Genomic DNA, 17726 nt, shown 5'->3' on the forward strand with positions numbered 1-17726 from the left:
GGATTTTGAAAAATGTATAATGCCATGTATTTACCACTATATAATTCTTTTTTTTTTCACTATATAATTCTTAAGAGTAGTTTCACTATCCTAAAAATCCTCTGTATCAACCAAGTGTCCTTCCCTCTGATTCTCCATGATTTTAGTCAATATGAGTTCCAGAAGAACAGAAGGTTAGAAGCAGCTCACTTAATTTCTTCTGTTAGTCTCTAGTTTGGTTGGGGGGTACATTTGCCCATGAAGAACAAAGATCTTCTGGGAGAACTGCTGGGCTATCAAACATCTAAGGAATTACTGGTTGCCCTTAACCTTGTCCATGGCTTTGTAAGCAATCTGTTAAATTATTCCACTTCAGATAAGTTTTAAAAGTTCCTCCAGTTTCCTGTCAGGACAATGCATAATGTCACCTTTATATTTATTCATAAAATTATTATTCTTTTATGTCATAAAGTAGCCAGGGCATCATAAATCAGGAATCATAAACATCTACATAAAATCTTGCAAATTATTATTAAACATCTTTATATATTCAATACTTAATATATTAAGTCTAGACTTAATATCTACCTTCAGATGCAATTTTTTAAAAATGAAAAAAATTTAAATATTCAGAAAAAGGTTTAATCTGATTAAAAGTTGCAAAATATCTGTAAGGAAGGCTGGTAAGTTTTTCTTCATTTTTAGTATATCAAAAACACAACAAAATCTCTGGGTTTTATTTATCTTGGTACAACAAAATTAATGTCTGGAATATGTGTTCTGGACAACTGAACCATGGGAAGCAGACCATCTCAATGGGAAGTCTTTTCTAATAATAGCCAAGGAAATTTGCAACTGAAGTATATTTTTCCACTATAAATGAAATGCATACAGTCCCTTACTCTGGCTCTACCTATCACATTGGACTAATCATTTTCTCTGAACATCGAAAATAATTTTTTCTTATTTTGTAAATGTTAATGACTACATAATGTTTGTAAATGTTAACAACTTCATATATTTTTATTACAAATTCCCTCATGTTGTAATAAAAATGGTCTACCTTAAACTTAAAAACGAGAAGAAAAGTAGAGAATGTGTGAGTGTGGTAGGTTCTACTTTACCTTGGTAAACAGCACTTAGAGAGAGGATATGAAGCTCTTGCCAGGTATTCTGTAATAAAGTTCCTTACCTTAGTTTTTGGTCGAGCTCCAGTTGACATTTGGTTTGGAACACCATCAAGATTCTGGAAGTTTTCAGTTTTGTTTCTATAATGTTTTTCCCTTCTGATGTTCTAAGAGTGATCTCCAGATTTATAGAATCCTATAGAAGAACAAATTTAAGAAGTTTTTTCAAATATAAATAACTTTTTCTAGGCAATAATTCAAGTAAGTTAATGTATGTATGATGTATTAATAAAAATACATTTTAAAATTACAATAGCTTTGAAATTAGCATAAAATGTATGAATATGTCAAAGATTAATAATTTTCCAAATACATTTATCCTTAGTGAAATCAGCCCTAGTAAAGCCTGAAAACTTATTTATAAACTAAAAGTAATTTTGAACTATCAAAGTATAATATAAAACTATATAGGTATATTTGAAAACTTTTAAAACAGCAATACCAAAGTTTTATATTTGTAATTGTTATTTGTTTATTTCTTAATTAACAAATAAATGTATACATTTATGGTATATGAAAAAATATACATTTATAGCCATGAAAAAATGTATAAAATATAACTTCTTTCATTTCTTCCATTGGTTTTTGTGCTGTTCAATTTGTGCCACCATTGAATTTTGGCAACATAAATTTTAATATAATACCATCTATTAGTCATCCAAATTTATTAGCAGACTAGACTCTTGGATATGTAAAATAATATTATATTTTATATTACAGCCACCTTATTCTAATTATAATGTTGAGTAGGAAGGGCCTAGGCATTTGATTAGACAGATTCAAGAATAAGATAAATCCTCTTTACATATTACATCTCAGCCTAATCACCACTGCTTCTGGGAAGTGTCGTAGATATTTCTGTGTATTCCTGTACTTCTATCAAAACTTATGTCTAGCATTCTTATTATTGAATAATTTACTACATTAAATTATAAACACTACAAAAGTAAAGCTTTAATTTACCAACAAGCACTTAGCAGTGTCTGAAACAGAGCAACCATTCAATGAATATTTGTTAAATAAAAAAGTAATTGTTTGTTTCCCATGACTTTCTCTGCTTGTCTCTTCCCTAAGTTTTAGTTGATTTTCACAGTTTTCACTATGGTTTGAAGGGCTTCTCCAAAACTCATGTAGACATTTAATTGCCATTATTAAAATATTAAGAAGTGAAACCTTAAGAGGTAAGCAGGTGATGAGCTAGGCTTTCACAAATAAATCAATGCCTTTATTGTGGAAGTGAACTGGCTTAAAAACAGCTCCCTCTTGCCCTGTCAGTCTCCCACACATGCTCTTTTGCTCTTCTATCTTCCCCTATGGGATGACATAGCTAGAAGGCCTTTACCAGATGTCAGGACCATGCTTTTGAACTTTCCAAATCCCAGAACCATGAGCCAAATAAACTTTTGTTTATAAGTTACCCACTCTGCAGATAATTCCATTATAGTGGCAGGAAACAAACTAAAACAGCAAACCAAGAGACAAAAGAATGGTTAAGTATGCAAACTCTGTAGCTAGTGTTAGGTTCAAAGCTAGGTTCTGCCATTAACTAGCAGGGTAATCCTGAATTAAATTACTTTCCCTCTCTGTACCTTATCTGTAAAACTAGAATAATACTTCCCATTTCCTGGATTGTAAAGGGTTTATATGTGTAAAACACTTTTAAAAGTACTTTGTCACATTGTAAGTGATTAATTAATAATAGCTATTGTTATGATAATGTATGACAGGTAAATGGATAAAGAAATAATGAATCTGTAAAAGAGATAAAATGAAGATATTCTCTCTGCCTCAGGGATGATCCTCTGAGAATCATGTGATGTGAGTTTTCAGTAATGGTTACACTTTTTAGTGTTGTATTAGAACCATTACAAGTAACAAGCCCTAGTGGTCAAAAGGAAAACAAATAAAAAACAGAAAACAAAAAAAAAAACTGTTCCTTCTTTGGGAAAAAAGTGACACAGTCAGAGAAAAGTATTAGGTTTGGTTCCTTAGTGAAATTTTTCTTACATTTTTAGGTTCTTCTAAAACTAGATTTTTTAAATTGTATAATTCAAAGGGATTAATTTAATATCTTTTTAATGCAAATAACTAAACAAGATTTCCTTCAGACTTCATAACTCCATGGAAATTAATCTTTGATTTTTCAAATTTTGTTATTTTCTGAGTCTTTATCCATTGCTTAATTTTTGAAATTCTTATATTATGCATACACTTCTTCATTTATTCTTGTCCTAGAGCCCCTTTGCACACATAAAAAGTAACACCAAAAATTTTTAAATGCTATTCTTACAGTCATTTTCTAAGGTTGATATGAATAGGTATAAACCCTAGAATATTAGACTTCACTGAAGTGATAAACATCATTGAATATTTTCATCTATATGCAAATAAGCCATGAAAGGAAATAAATTATGAATTATAGAAATCAATAGTAAAATTATCATCCTAATATATGCCCAAATTTTACAGAAAGAGAGCATAGGGAAAAATTTCTAAGATATTCACCTTAATGCACATATGCCAAAAAATCAAGTAGCACACTATATACTGACTGAGGCTGGAGAGAAAAGGCACAGATTCTTAACTCATTCTCTTCTTTCAAAATATGAGGGAGAAAAATGAAAATACAAGCATTTTATTTAAAACAAATTCAACTTTTCTAATATGTTTTAATTTTTATATAAAATTCAAAATTATACCATCCCATTCTTTAACTTCCTTATTTGAAAGAAGAATCCTACTAATTCACTAATTTAGAAACTGAAGACCAAGATAGTAAGTTTTCTAGAGGAAAGCAGAACATTTGTATTTTAAAAATTCATGGGCTGGGCCATTTGCCTGCCTCTGGCCTGTCCATCGCCTGCCTTACACCTATCCATCACCCAATGCACGAGGTTCACCTCTGGATCGTCCGACAACAGTCAGCAAACTGATCGCCAACCGCCAGTGGAGCACCAGCTGCCTGCTGTTGCCTGGAAGTTCTCTGTTACAGTACCTGCAATTTTGATTACTCATGGCTGGCGCCATTTTGAGACAACAGCCAGGCCCCGTAGGACCCCTAGCCGGACTGACTGAGCCCTGTCTCCAGGATCCCTCAGTCTGACTGATCACTCCCTGCCTCTGGGGCCCTCACATCAACTGACTGCTCCCTGCCGCCAGGACCCCTAGACCAACTGACTATGCCCTATCACCGGGACCCCAGACCGACTGATTGCATCTGGCCTCCAGGATACCACAACCACACCAAACACACCAGACCTCCAGGACCCCTGCCTGACCAACCACATCCTGCCTCCAGGACCTCCAGCTGACCACATCCACACCCTGAGCTACAGCTCCCATTTGCCAACACATTTTGAAGCCAGAGTGGCCATCTTGGATAATCCTGGAAGCCTTAGCTCTGATCTTTAGGTGGGGCAAAACCCATCCTGAGACACCTGCTGGAGGCTTGAAGCTCATTTTCAGGTACCTCTCTCATACATCAGGCTACCTCTCATACATCAGTCATATAGTAAGATTTCCTTACTATATGACTATTATACTGTAGATTTTCTTTTTTCTCCTTATTAAAAAATTTTAAGTTTTTATTTCTTTACTTTTCTTGCCTTCTTTTCCTTTTGTTTACCTGTTGCCTTAGAGTCTCTTTCTCCCTGTTTTGCATGCTAACATCCAATTTCTTTTGATTATACTCTCACCCTTTCTATTATCTAGAACTTCTGTATATTCTTTTCTTATCCCATTAACAGTCACATTCTACATCCCTCTGCATCCTCTTTGTCCTCCATTAGAAACTGCAGACTTTATTGCAAATCTATTTGTTTTACTGAAGATAATATTTGAACTCATTCTGTTTATTATGACAATTTTGTTACTGTCTTCATAGGGGCTATTTGGTCTAGGATTGCATAGTGTCTGAATTGGGCACTGCTAATATTGATCTCCCCTTATAGAACGGGTTTTGGAAACCTATAGGGCCACTATAAGCCTATAGGGGGAAATTTGCAATACCCCAGATCTGCACTGTTAGAGGGGAAGATACGTGAACAACATGAAAAAACAAGGGAAGAAAATGATCCAAACAAATCTAGATTCTATATTAATAGAATCCAATGACAGTATGGTAGAAGAAATGTCAGAAAAGGACTTCAGGTTATACATGATTAAGATGACTCACGAAGCAAAGAATGAGATAAGAGAGCAAATGCAGGCAATGAATGATAATACCAATAAGCTGAAAGAGCAAGTGCAGGAAGCAAAAAAATCATTTCAACAAAGAGACAGAGATTCTCAAAAAAAAAAAAAAAAAAAAAAAAAAAAACCAAATGGAAATCCTTGAAATGAAGGAAACAATAAACCAAATAAAAAACTCAATGGAAAGCACCAAAAGACTAGACCACTTGGAAGACAGAACCTCAATGAAGACAAAATATTTAATCTTGAAAATAAAGTTGCCCAAACAGAGAAGATGGTAAGAAATCATGAACAGAATCTCCAAGAACTACGGGACATCATGAAAAGACAAAATTTAAGAATTATCAGCATTGAGGAAGGCACAGAGATACAAACCAAAGGAATGAACAACCTATTCAATGAAATAATATCAGAAAATTTCCCAAGCCTGAAGAATGAAATGGAAAATCAAATACAAGAGGCTTACGGAACACCAAATGCACAAAATCACAACAGATCCATACCAAGGCACATTAGAATGAAAATGCCTAACATTCAAAATAAAGATAGGATTTTGAAGGCCGTGAGAGAAAAGCATCAGATTACATATAGGGGGAGACCAATATGGATGAGCAGCCCACTTCTCAACCCAGACTCTAAAAGCTAGAAGGGCCTGGAACAACATATTTCAAGCTCTGAAAGAACATGGTTGCCAACCAAGAATCCTATACCCAGCAAAACTAACCTTCAGATTTGAAAATGAAATAAAATCCTTCCATGATAAACAAAAGTTAAAAGAATTTACAAATAGAAAGCCTGCACTACAGAATGTTCTCAACAAAATATTCCATGAGGAGAAAATGAAAAACAACAATGCAGGTCAGCAAAGGGAGAAACTACCTCAGAGAAAAACCACTCAAAGGAGAAACCAAGCCAACTTAAAAACCAAAAATAAGCCAAATGACTAGGAATACAAATTATATCTCAATAATAACCCTAAACATTAATGGCCTAAACTCATCAATCAAAAGACATTGACTGGCAGAATGGATTAAAAAGAAAGGCCCAACAATATGCTGCCTGCAAGAGACTCATCTCATAGAAAAAGACATCCACAGACTAAAGGTGAAAGGATGGGAAAAAACCTACCACACACATGGACTCAGTAAAAAAGCGGGGGTTTCCATCCTTATATCAGATAAAGTGGATATCAAGCCAAAGTTAGTCAGAAGGGATAAAGAAGGACATTTCATAGTGCTTAAGGGAACCATAAATCAGGAAGACATAACGATAGTAAATATTTATGCTCCAAACAATGGTGCATCCCTGTACATCAAACAAATCCTTCTCAATTTCAGGAATCACATAGACCACAACACAATAATTCTGGGTGACTTTAACGCACCACTGTCACCACTAGGGAGATCTTCCAAACAAAAAACAAAGAAACCATAGAACTCAACACAATCAATAACCTAGACTTAATAGACATATATAGAATATTCCATCCATCAATGTGTGGATTCACTTTCTTCTCAGCAGCACATGGAACCTTCTTGAAAATAGACCATATGTTATGCCACAAAGCAGCCCTTAGGAAATGCAAAAAAAAAAAAATAGAGATACCGCCTTGTGTTCTTTCAGATCATAATGGACTGAGAGTAGAAATCAATTACAAAATAAAAAACAGAAATAACTCCAACACCTGGAGACTAAATAGTCTGCTATTGAATGAAACATGGATAACAGAAAACATCAGGGAGGAGATAAAAAAATTCTTAGAGGTCAATGAGAATGACAATACAACATATCAAAATCTCTGGGACACTATGAAAGCGGTACTAAGAGGAAAATTCATTGCATGGAGTGCATTCCAGAAAAGAATGAAAAGTCAACAACTAAATGATCTAACATTACAGCTCAAAGCCCTAGAAAAAGAAGAACAGAATAACAGCAAAAGTAGTAGAAGACAGGAAATAATTAAAATCAGAGCTGAAATCAATGACATTGAGACTAAAGAAACAATTCAAAAAATTGACAAAACAAAAAGTTGGTTCTTTGAGAAAGTAAACAAAATAGACAAACCCTTAGCCACACTAACAAAGAGAAGGAGAGAGAAAACTCAAATTACTAAAATTCGTGATGAAAAAGGAAATATCATGACAGACACCACTGAGATACATAACATAATTAGAAGCTACTTTGAAAATCTGTATTCCAACAAAATAGAATCTACCGAAGACATTGACAAATTTCTAGAGACATATGTTTCTCCCAAACTGAACCAGGAGGACATACACAATTTAAACAGATCAATATCAAGCAATGAAATAGAAGAAGCCATTAAAAACCTACCATCCAAGAAAAGCCCAGGAACAGACGGATTCTCAGCCAAGTTCTACAAGACCTTCAAAGAAGATCTCATTCCAATACTTCTCAAAGTATTCCAGGAAATAAAAAAAGAGGGTACCCTCCCAAACTCATTCTATGAAGCTAATATCACCCTCATACCCAAACCAGGAAAAGACACATAAAGGAAAGAAAATTTTAGACCAATATCCTTGATGAATATAGATGCAAAGATCCTTAACAAAATATTGGCCCACCATATCCAAAAACATATTAAGAAAATTGTGCACCACGATCAAGTGGGGTTCATCCCTGGAATGCAAGCATGGTTTAACATCCGTAAATCAATAAACGTAATCCATCATGTCAATAGACTTAAGGATAAGAATCATATGATTATTTCAACTGATGCAGAAAAAGTGTTTGACAAAATATAACACCTCTTCATGCTCAAAACACTAGAAAAATAGGGATAGTAGGAACATACCTGAACATTGTAAAGGCTATTTATACTAAGCCCATGGCCAACATCATTCTTAATGGAGAAAAACTAAAACCATTCCCTTTAAAAATGCAAACAAGACAGGGATGTCCTCTTTCACCACTTCTATTCAACAATGTCCTCAAAACTCTAGCTGGAGCAATTAGGCAGACCAAAGAAATTAAAGGGATACAAATAGGAAAAGAGGAACTTAAGCTGTCACTATTTGCTGATGACATGATTCTATATTTAGAGGATCCAAAAAACTCCTCCAGAAAACTTCTAGACCTCATCAATGAATTCAGCAAAATAGCAGGCTATAAAATCAACACGCATAAATCTAAAGCATTTTTATATGCAAGCGACAAAACAGCTGAAAGGGAAATGAGGAAAACAACTCCATTTGCAATAGCCTCGAAAAAAATAAAATACTTGGGCATCAATCTAACCAAAGAGGTAAAAGATCTCTACAATGAAAACTACAAAACATTGAATAAGAAATTGAGGAAGACCTTAGAAGATGGAAAGATCTCCCATGTTCTTGGATAGGCAGAATTAATATTATCAAAATGGCCATACTACCAAAAGTGCTATACAGATTTAATGCAATTCCAATTAAAATCCCAATGATGTACCTTACAGAAATAGAGTAAGCAATCATGAAATTCATCTGGAACAATAAGAAATCCAGAATAGCTAAAGCAATCCTTAGCAGGAAGAATGAAGCAGGGGGTATCACAATACCAGAACTTCAACTATACTATGAAGCAATATAGTAGCAAAAACGGCATGGTATTGGCACCAAAATAGACAGGTAGATCAATGGTACAGAATATAGAACACAGACACAAACCCAAATAAATACAATTTTCTCATACTAGACAAAGGGGCCAAAAATATGCAATGGAGAAAAGATAGCCTCTTCAACAAATGGTGCTGGGAAAACTGGAAATCCATATGCAACAGAATGAAACTAAACCCCTATCTCTCACCCTGCACAAAAATCAACTCACAAAGGATCAAGGACCTCGAAATCAGACCAGAGACCCTACATCTTACAGAAGAAAAAGTAGGTCCAAATCTTCACCTTGTTGGCTTAGGATCAGACTTCCTTAACAGGACTTATAGCACAAGAAATAAAAGCAAGAATCAACAACTGGGATAGATTCAAACTAAAAAGCTTTTTCTCAGCAAAGGAAACTATCAGCAATGCGAAGAGAGAGCCTACAGAGTGGGAGAATATCTTTGCCACTCATACTTCAGAGAGAGCACTAATTTCCAGAATATATAAAGAACTCAAAAAACTCTACACAAAGAATACAAATAACCCAATCAACAAATGGGCTAAGGATATGAACAGACACTTCACAGAAGATCTACAAGCAATCAACAAACATATGAAAAAATGTTCACCATCTTTAGTAATAAGAGAAATGCAAATCAAAACTACCCTAAGATTTCATCTCACCCCAATTAGAATGGCGATTATCAAGAATACAAGCAACAATAGGTGTTGGAGAGGATGTGGGGAAAAAGGTACACTCATACATTGCTGGTAGGGCTGTAAATTAGTGCAGCCACTCTGGAAAGCAGTGTGGAGCTTCCTTAGAAAACTTGGAATGGAACCACCAATTGACCCAGCTATCCCACTTCTCATCCTATACCCAAAGGACTTAAAATCAGCATTTTACAGAGACACAGCCACATCACTGTTCATAGCTGCTCAATTCACAACAGCCAGACTGTGGAACCAACCCAAATGTCCTTCAATTGATGAATGGATAAAGAAACTGTGGTATATATATACAATGGAGTATTACTCAGCTATAAAGAATAATAAAATTATGGCATTTGCAGGCAAATGGATGAAATTGGAGAATATCATGTTAAGTGAGATAAGCCAATCTCAAAAAACCAAAGGATGAATGATCTCGCTGATAAGCGGATGATGACACATAATGGGGGGGAGGGGGGCAAGAATGGAGAAAGGAGGGACTGTATAAAGGGAAAAGAGGGGTGGGAGGGATGGGGGGGAAGGAAAAAATAACAGAATGAATCAAACATCATTACCCTATGTAAATGTATGATTATGCACATGGTATGCTGTTACTCCAAGTACAAACAGAAACAACATGTATCCCATTTGTTTACAATAAAAATAAATTAAAAAAAAAATCAGCTGATCCAGTTAAAACAGGATGAATCACATTCACTATGTCCCCAGAAATAAACAGCTGTCAGCAGTCTCTACTAAAAAAAAAAAAAAAAAAAAAAAATTCATGGGCTGGGGATATAGCTCAGTATGTAGAGCATTTGCCTCGCAAGCACAAGGCCCTGGGTTCAATCCCCAGTACTGTAAAAAAAAAAAAAAAAAAAAAATTCACGTTTTACAACATTTAGAATACTGAATATTAACATTCACTTCACTGAATATTAATATACAAAAGCTAAATAATGTAATATTAATTTGGAATTTCCAAATATAAATGAGGTCTTGTTATTTATTTTCATGTAAATTTGTCTAATGTGTCAAAAAACAAGTTTGTATAATTAACCTTCAGAGGACATTAAAAACACCATGAAAAAATGTAATCACAGGATAGCTTTTCCCAAGCTAAGCTAAAATAATTTGCATTGGATTAATCTTTGTCAATGTTTCTAAGCTCAGTTATTCCTAGAATGGAAACTAATGTACTTATTCTGTTGCATGACTAAAAATATACCACTGGATTTCAAATTAGAGAAACAAAGAGGTCTTCCAGTTTTACATATTCTATTGCTGGACACAAGATTTCTCTTCCCCATCACACTAACTACCATTTACTTAGCGATTATAATTTATTGTAGTGAAAGCAGGTTGCTACCTAAATTCTTATCATGATTCCTCTGATTATTGTCTGTGTGACCTCACAAGTTACTTAACCTCTCAATGTCTCTTGTCTCACTAGGGATGTTCAGGACCTACTCAAAAGGTTTTATTTATTACTTCCCATTTTATTTTTGGCTCATATTTTACCCAAGACACAGCCAGGTCTTCAGGAAGCTAGAAATCTTATGTTATATAGTCTATGAGAGCTATGGACTACACCCCTTTTGATGGGTCAAGTACTACAAGAATGTCAACAGGGATCCAACATGAACCCACTGAAGAGAAAGTTAGTGCCATGTTAACTGAAGAACCCAAATGTCTCTAGGTCAATATGATCCACTGACAATGGATATAGAACTAATGGAATAAAAATGAGATATGAGAACAAAGAAGAATCACATTGATGTTCAGTTCTATATACATATAAAACACATTTTAATAATGTCATGTTTTATTTTTCACTTGCATATAGTTAATTTTTGTATGTTCATGTTTTCATTCACTTAAAGTTTTCCTTAAGAAAAGCACATCTTTGGAACCCCTCAATTCCTGTTTCTTCTTATTTTAAACATCCATTCATATGCCAAGCCTTGACCAAGCACAAGGAAAACAAAAGTGAATTTCACATATTTTCTTGAAGATTTCTCATCTAGGGATAAAGGGTCATGTAGGCAGACAACATTACAAGGCAAACTATGTACAAAATGGTATGGGAACACAGATAAAAGAGCAAATTATTCTGCCTAAGGGAAAAGGAAGAGTTCATGGAGGAGGTAACCTTTAAACTCAGTTTTGAAGGACGAACAGTACTATTTCAGGGGGAGAAAATCCCAAAGGCATGAAAGCACAAAAAAGAATACAGCATGTTCAAAGCACAGTGAGGATTTTTAGCTGACTTCATCTGATAGCACCTAGAGAATAATGGCAGTAAATGATGTGTGAAAGGTGAATGGGGACCCCCAGATAAGAAGCAACATATTAGGGAGTTTGACTTTTTGCTGTAGGTAATGGGAAACCTGTGGATTCTATTTTTTTTTTTTTTTTTTTTTTTTTGCGGTGCTGGGGATCGAACCCAGGGCCTTGTGCTTGCAAGGCAAGCACTCTACCGACTGAGCTATCTCCCCAACCCCTGGATTCTATTTTTATTATTGTATTTTACAACTGAGAATGTTAAAAAATACAGGGAGACAATATAAATAAGAGTTTTATGCATGCATAATAGTCACCAGTATTCCAGTATTCCTAATGAGATTAACTTTCCCTTACTTTTGACTCCCTCCATTATGTATGTGTGCTTTTTCAAAATAATACCTTTATTGTAAAATAGATACAGGAAAGCATACAAAAAAGATGCATGGCTTAATTACTTCCTCAGTGACGCTGATTTTTATTGTGAAGACTTAGAAGGGGCATAAACAAATAGTGGCTACTATTATGCTCTTCTTTGATACCAGTCTGAGAAATACCCTAACTGCATACTTCATTATAAATAGTTCCCATTACATGTGTGTCTTTTTTCTCTAATTACTCTTTCTAAAAAGGAAGGACATATATTATATTTACTTTATATTAATTATAATATAGTTCAGAATTTTATGTATTGAAATTTTCAAAAATAATTGATGACTGATCAATAAATAGAAATAAGTGAAGTTAAGACATCACAATATGAATGCTTTGGGGCAGGCAAAGAAAATCTATCAGCAACCTATCATACCTTTTGTTAGCTGAGTGTATTTTTTACCTTCTCCATAGTCTCAGATTTCTCACTATGAACAGAATGTTTCATTATTTATGTCCTAGAGTCTCCTACAATAAACCATTAAGCCTTTAAAAATTGTCATTTTGAGGAATCAGGCTTTTGGAATATCTTCCTTGGAATGGTACACAAAGATTAATGACAGTCATAACTTAACTGGATGATACACTTCTATGAGTAAAGATGTTTCTAAGTTTTGTAAAAATACTCCTCAAGACAAGGAAAAATGGTAAAGACAGAAGTGTATGTTTTCTGGTGGATTCAACAAGTAGACTTTGGAATTCAACATAAAAATTCTCTTGCTTATCAATTATTTAGTCATGAAACCTTGTTTTAAAGATGTTTGAAACCATGTTTGATGTTATTTAATGCCTGCATTTTGTAATCATGTACAATGATATTCAGGAGAAAAAGAACATTTTCTTTCCTAACATTTTCCTTTTATACATAGAATACATTGTAGAAACAATGTTAAAAGTGGTTATAGAAAGTTTCAATAGTCTTAGATAAATTTATCTTCTCAATTTAATGATTAAATGCCTACCATAAGCACCATGAGAGTAAGGATTGTGCCTCTTGTTTTTGTTGTTTGTTTTTTAGTACCAGGGATTCAACCCAGGAACACTTAAGCACTGAGCCACATCCCCAGTCCTTTTTATTTTTTGTTTTGAGACAGGGTCTCAAAAACAAATTTTAGCCCCAAATCTTTAGCCAAATCTAGCTTAATATTGATGCTTTAAAAACAGCTTAGAATCATTTTTGAACCGTAATAATTTCAAATTAATATACTTAAGTAAACGATAAGCTGTATTTTAAGTTGCATCACAGAGAATCAACAGCAAGCAATTAAGAATGTATTATATTTTAGTAATTTAGAAAAAAACTTCAAGAAGCCAAAAATTGAAAGTCAATTTATTCTTTTGATTTTTAAAAATAATTCAATTATATGAATTAAAGAGATATAACAAAAACCTGCTACAAAAGAAGAGAGAGTTTTTTAATATATTTAGTTGTTTTGCACTAAGGTCAAATTTATTTTGAACATAAAAAACTTATATTCTTTTTCTTATCACAAAAACTGGAGTAAATACATTCCAGCCCTCAAGAAGACTATTTGTGCTTTGGGGATAAAGGCAACTTTGCACCCTTATTTATGGCTTCTTAATAATTCTCTACAATAACCCCATTCAAGGAAGAAAAGGCACATTTTTTTTAACTGATTCCATCTAAGCGCATTATAAAAGGCCAGATAACTGCCAGAAAATCTATACTTAAACTACTGGAATGTAGGAGGATTGAGCAATACCATATAGAACATGTAGAGGTTAGACTTAACATCTCAGGCTTCATAAGGATGTGAAATAAGAGCATCTGGTGATTTCTGAGACATTAATAAAGCAGGGTTATGAGAAAGTCACTTCAGATTTGACATTTCCTTTTTCAATGTGTGCATGTAAATAAAATCAAAATATATGATGTTAAACCTGTGACATAAAGAACTGAAAACTCAAAGGTCCAAAACAAAATAGAGAAGCAAGATGGAATTGGTGAATAAGATGACTAAATTGTATTGTCATTACATCACATGCCATTATATTATATATGTATATAAAACATCATTCATACACACATATGTATATTGGTACTGGGGATTTAATCCTTGTGTATTTTTAAAGCAAGAAGATTAGGGAATTTCAACAGTGCAACATCATTTGGATCATATTCTGGTCAATAAATTTAAGAATGTTCTAAGCTGTATTTGTTTTTTCTATGGGCTGTGGAAATGAAAATGAACTTCCAAATAAAGAAAGTCAAGCTCAGGAATTAGAATATTTGATTCTTAAATACATTTTCTTATCACAGGAAGATCTATTGGATCTGAAAATGTTTTAAATTACTTGGTCTTTATATACTACATAACTATTAGGTAGATATTAGGGATGGGTATGAGAGTAGACATGATAACCAAAGCTGAGTGTCTTGTGTTCAAGGAGATTTCAACTCTACCTGGGATGGGCAATCCTAAGGACAAAATTTTACCTGACAGAGAGCCCTTGATGAATAGTCTACTACAAAACAACTTGGGTTTTCCTCTTTAAGAAGAAATTGCTTCTGTCATCACACTGAACAGGAGAACTTTCCTTTGATGTCTGATGACAGTCTTTCTTCCAATCCCTTTAATGAACTAATTATTAATATGCTGGAGCAGATCTCAGGTCTCATTTTGTCATATAGCCTTCTAAGTGAAACTGCATCATTATATTATATTATGAATTTGTTAGTAACAAAATTCAAGTCGGTGCTATTCATATGGGAGCTGTTTTCTATTAAATTTTAGGTTAAGTTGTATCAAATTTTATTTTAGGTTTGTAAAACCTATTTCAGGACACATTAAATAGCAGCAAGAGAACAAATACCAAAATTTCTGATAAACACTATTGATGATAAAACTGTTTCAGAACAACTGACCATGGTTTTCAATAAAATGGACAAGATGTTAACATAGCTGATGCAGGTTATTATTTCAATGTTTTTGCATCCTAGTTTATTAGTACAGTGTTCTGCATTTAGTAGGGACCAAATCAATGTTTACTAAATTAAACTATGTAATGAGCAGTAAGCTGGAAACTCTGCATTCTGAAATATTGCTGCTATTTAGATAAGTTATGGCTCTTCTCTCCAAAGTTAGAACTGCTTTCTATATAAATAACTTTATAAATAATAGAACATATCATGTATCACTTCATGCAGTATCTTTTTCAACATAACGGCAGCCCCCAAAAGTGGACATTTGGTTTGACCAACAAGGGAAACAGAGATTCAGAAAAGGGAAATAACTTACTGAATTCCACCTAACTGTGCAGGAAGTGGAGGATTTTTGATTATGTCCTGACCACTCAGATCTTTATACAGGACACTGTAGACCTGTGGGCAATATTTTATGTAATCCTTCTTGACATTAAGGTGAAAAATCAAATCTATTCTCTGGTAAGCATATTTCTTTGCTGATACCTATAAAAAAATAAAAGGATACATTTCATCCTGCTTGACTAGAACATATGTTTGTAAGAGTACCAAAGGTGACAGATTGAATTTACAGCTACAGAACTGTCATGTTTAGTTTATGTGGCAACTAAACATGCTGGTCTCTCAGCAGGAAGAGCAGAGGGTGCTTCCCCATGCAGAAGACAGTTAGACAAACACTAAAGAGAACTAAGGGTATTTCCCGGGAAACCACCTGTGGCAAGGGGATACCACTTCTAGGAGGACCCACAAACACCTCCAGAATCAAGACAAAAAGCTAATACTGTATCTTCTAGGTTGTTTCTGATATTTGGAGACAAAAAGTGGTGATACTGATATGCAGAAAAAGGTACTACTTGAAAAAAAAATTAAACCAGATACATCTTCCTGTGGAGAACTAGAAAAGCTGAGTAAAACACAAAAAGGACTTTTCTGAAGGTATCTTGAAAGAGTATGATCATGAGGAAGGGTGCAGAGAAGTCTGCTCATATTCAACTGTATTTTCCCTGACTTATTTGCCATGTTGGAAACTGTTCCAGAGGCTGAGAACTCATGCAGAAAATGACAGCTAATAAGCAGATAAGCTGAGAAGAGCTTTCAGGAGCTCTATGGTTCTAAGAAAATAAAACTAAGATTTTTAGGGCCCACTGTGGAGATTTGAAAACACCTCAGGCTTTTAGTTGGGACACATAAAGGACCATCCTAAGAATAAATAAGAAAGAGCCTGAAATAGACCAGGCCTAACAAAAAAATGGAAAAGTAGTTTGAAATAATCTCAATCCTTCATTAGATTAAGGTGCTCTTCTCTTAGTTTACTTCCCAACAGATGTAAAAGTAAATCTTTTATAAAAGTAAAATCATCCCTCTAAATCTAAATTTTTTGTGTGAACAAAAATAGCATTCCACTCAGAATTTCTGTGTATACCCCAAAACAGGAATAAGATAAAGACAATATAGAAATAAGATGTAGAGATGATCCAAATACAGGAATTATCAAGCCCAAACCATAGAATTTCACTAAAGTAGAATCTATACACATATGGATGACATGAAAATTCTAGAAAAATATGACTCAATTTGAAATTTTAAAAAGTTATAAAATTTAAAGAAAACAGGATTTATAAATAAATTTAACAGTATCAGTGCAAAATCTGTATAATGAATATTACAAAAGAGCAATTAAAGACCAAAATAAATGGAGATATTTTGTCTTGTTCATAGTTTGAAACACTGAGTATTTTTAAGATGTCAATTTCCCCTAAAGTAATGAGTAGATTAAACAGAAACCCAATCAAAATCCCAAAAGACTTTAGTAAAAATTGAAACTTCAATTCTAACATTCATATTAAAATGCAAAGGATTTAGAATAATTTTTTTAAAAAAGAATGTCTTTCATTATATTATTTCAAGGTTTATAAAGTTATAGTAATCAATACAGGGTGGCATTGGCTTAAGGAAAGACATATACTTACCAACTGAACTAATGAGAATAGATTCAGAAAATCAACTGATTTTTGACAAAGGTGCTATGGAGTTAAAGGATGATCTTTTTGATACATGCAGAATAATTGGATTCCTATTTTGAAAAATATGAATATCAACTCGTTATTAATCCATACAGAAAAATTCCTTTAAGTAGATCAGAGGCATAAATTAAGTACAAACCTCTGTACCCATGGGTTCTGTGTTCACAGATTGAACTGTGGATGGAAAATACTTAAAAGAAAAATGTCTACTGAACATGTACGGACTTTATTTCTTGTCATTATTCCCTAAAAAATAGAATAAAACAACTATTTACATGGAATTTTTACATTGCATTAGATATTTTAAATAATCTAGAGATGATCTCAAAAATATAGGAGTAGGTACATAGGTTATATGCAAATTTTATACCATTTCCTAGAA

At 33.7% G+C, this 17726-nt stretch overlaps 1 protein-coding gene across 1 annotated transcript in view; it reads right to left on the bottom strand.

Annotated features, from left to right (window-relative positions):
- The window catches only part of Stard13 (StAR related lipid transfer domain containing 13), a 522899-nt gene that overhangs the window by 370285 nt on the left and 134888 nt on the right, over nt 1–17726 (bottom strand). Inside the window, exon 2 of the mRNA XM_047552400.1 lies at nt 1172–1302. Coding sequence (XP_047408356.1) covers nt 1172–1201 — 30 coding nt within the window. The 5' untranslated portion in view covers nt 1202–1302. The remainder of the gene's footprint in view (nt 1–1171; nt 1303–17726) is intronic.

Source organism: Sciurus carolinensis, chromosome 5, assembly GCF_902686445.1.
Source record: "Sciurus carolinensis chromosome 5, mSciCar1.2, whole genome shotgun sequence".
Taxonomy (NCBI): Eukaryota; Metazoa; Chordata; class Mammalia; order Rodentia; family Sciuridae; genus Sciurus; species Sciurus carolinensis.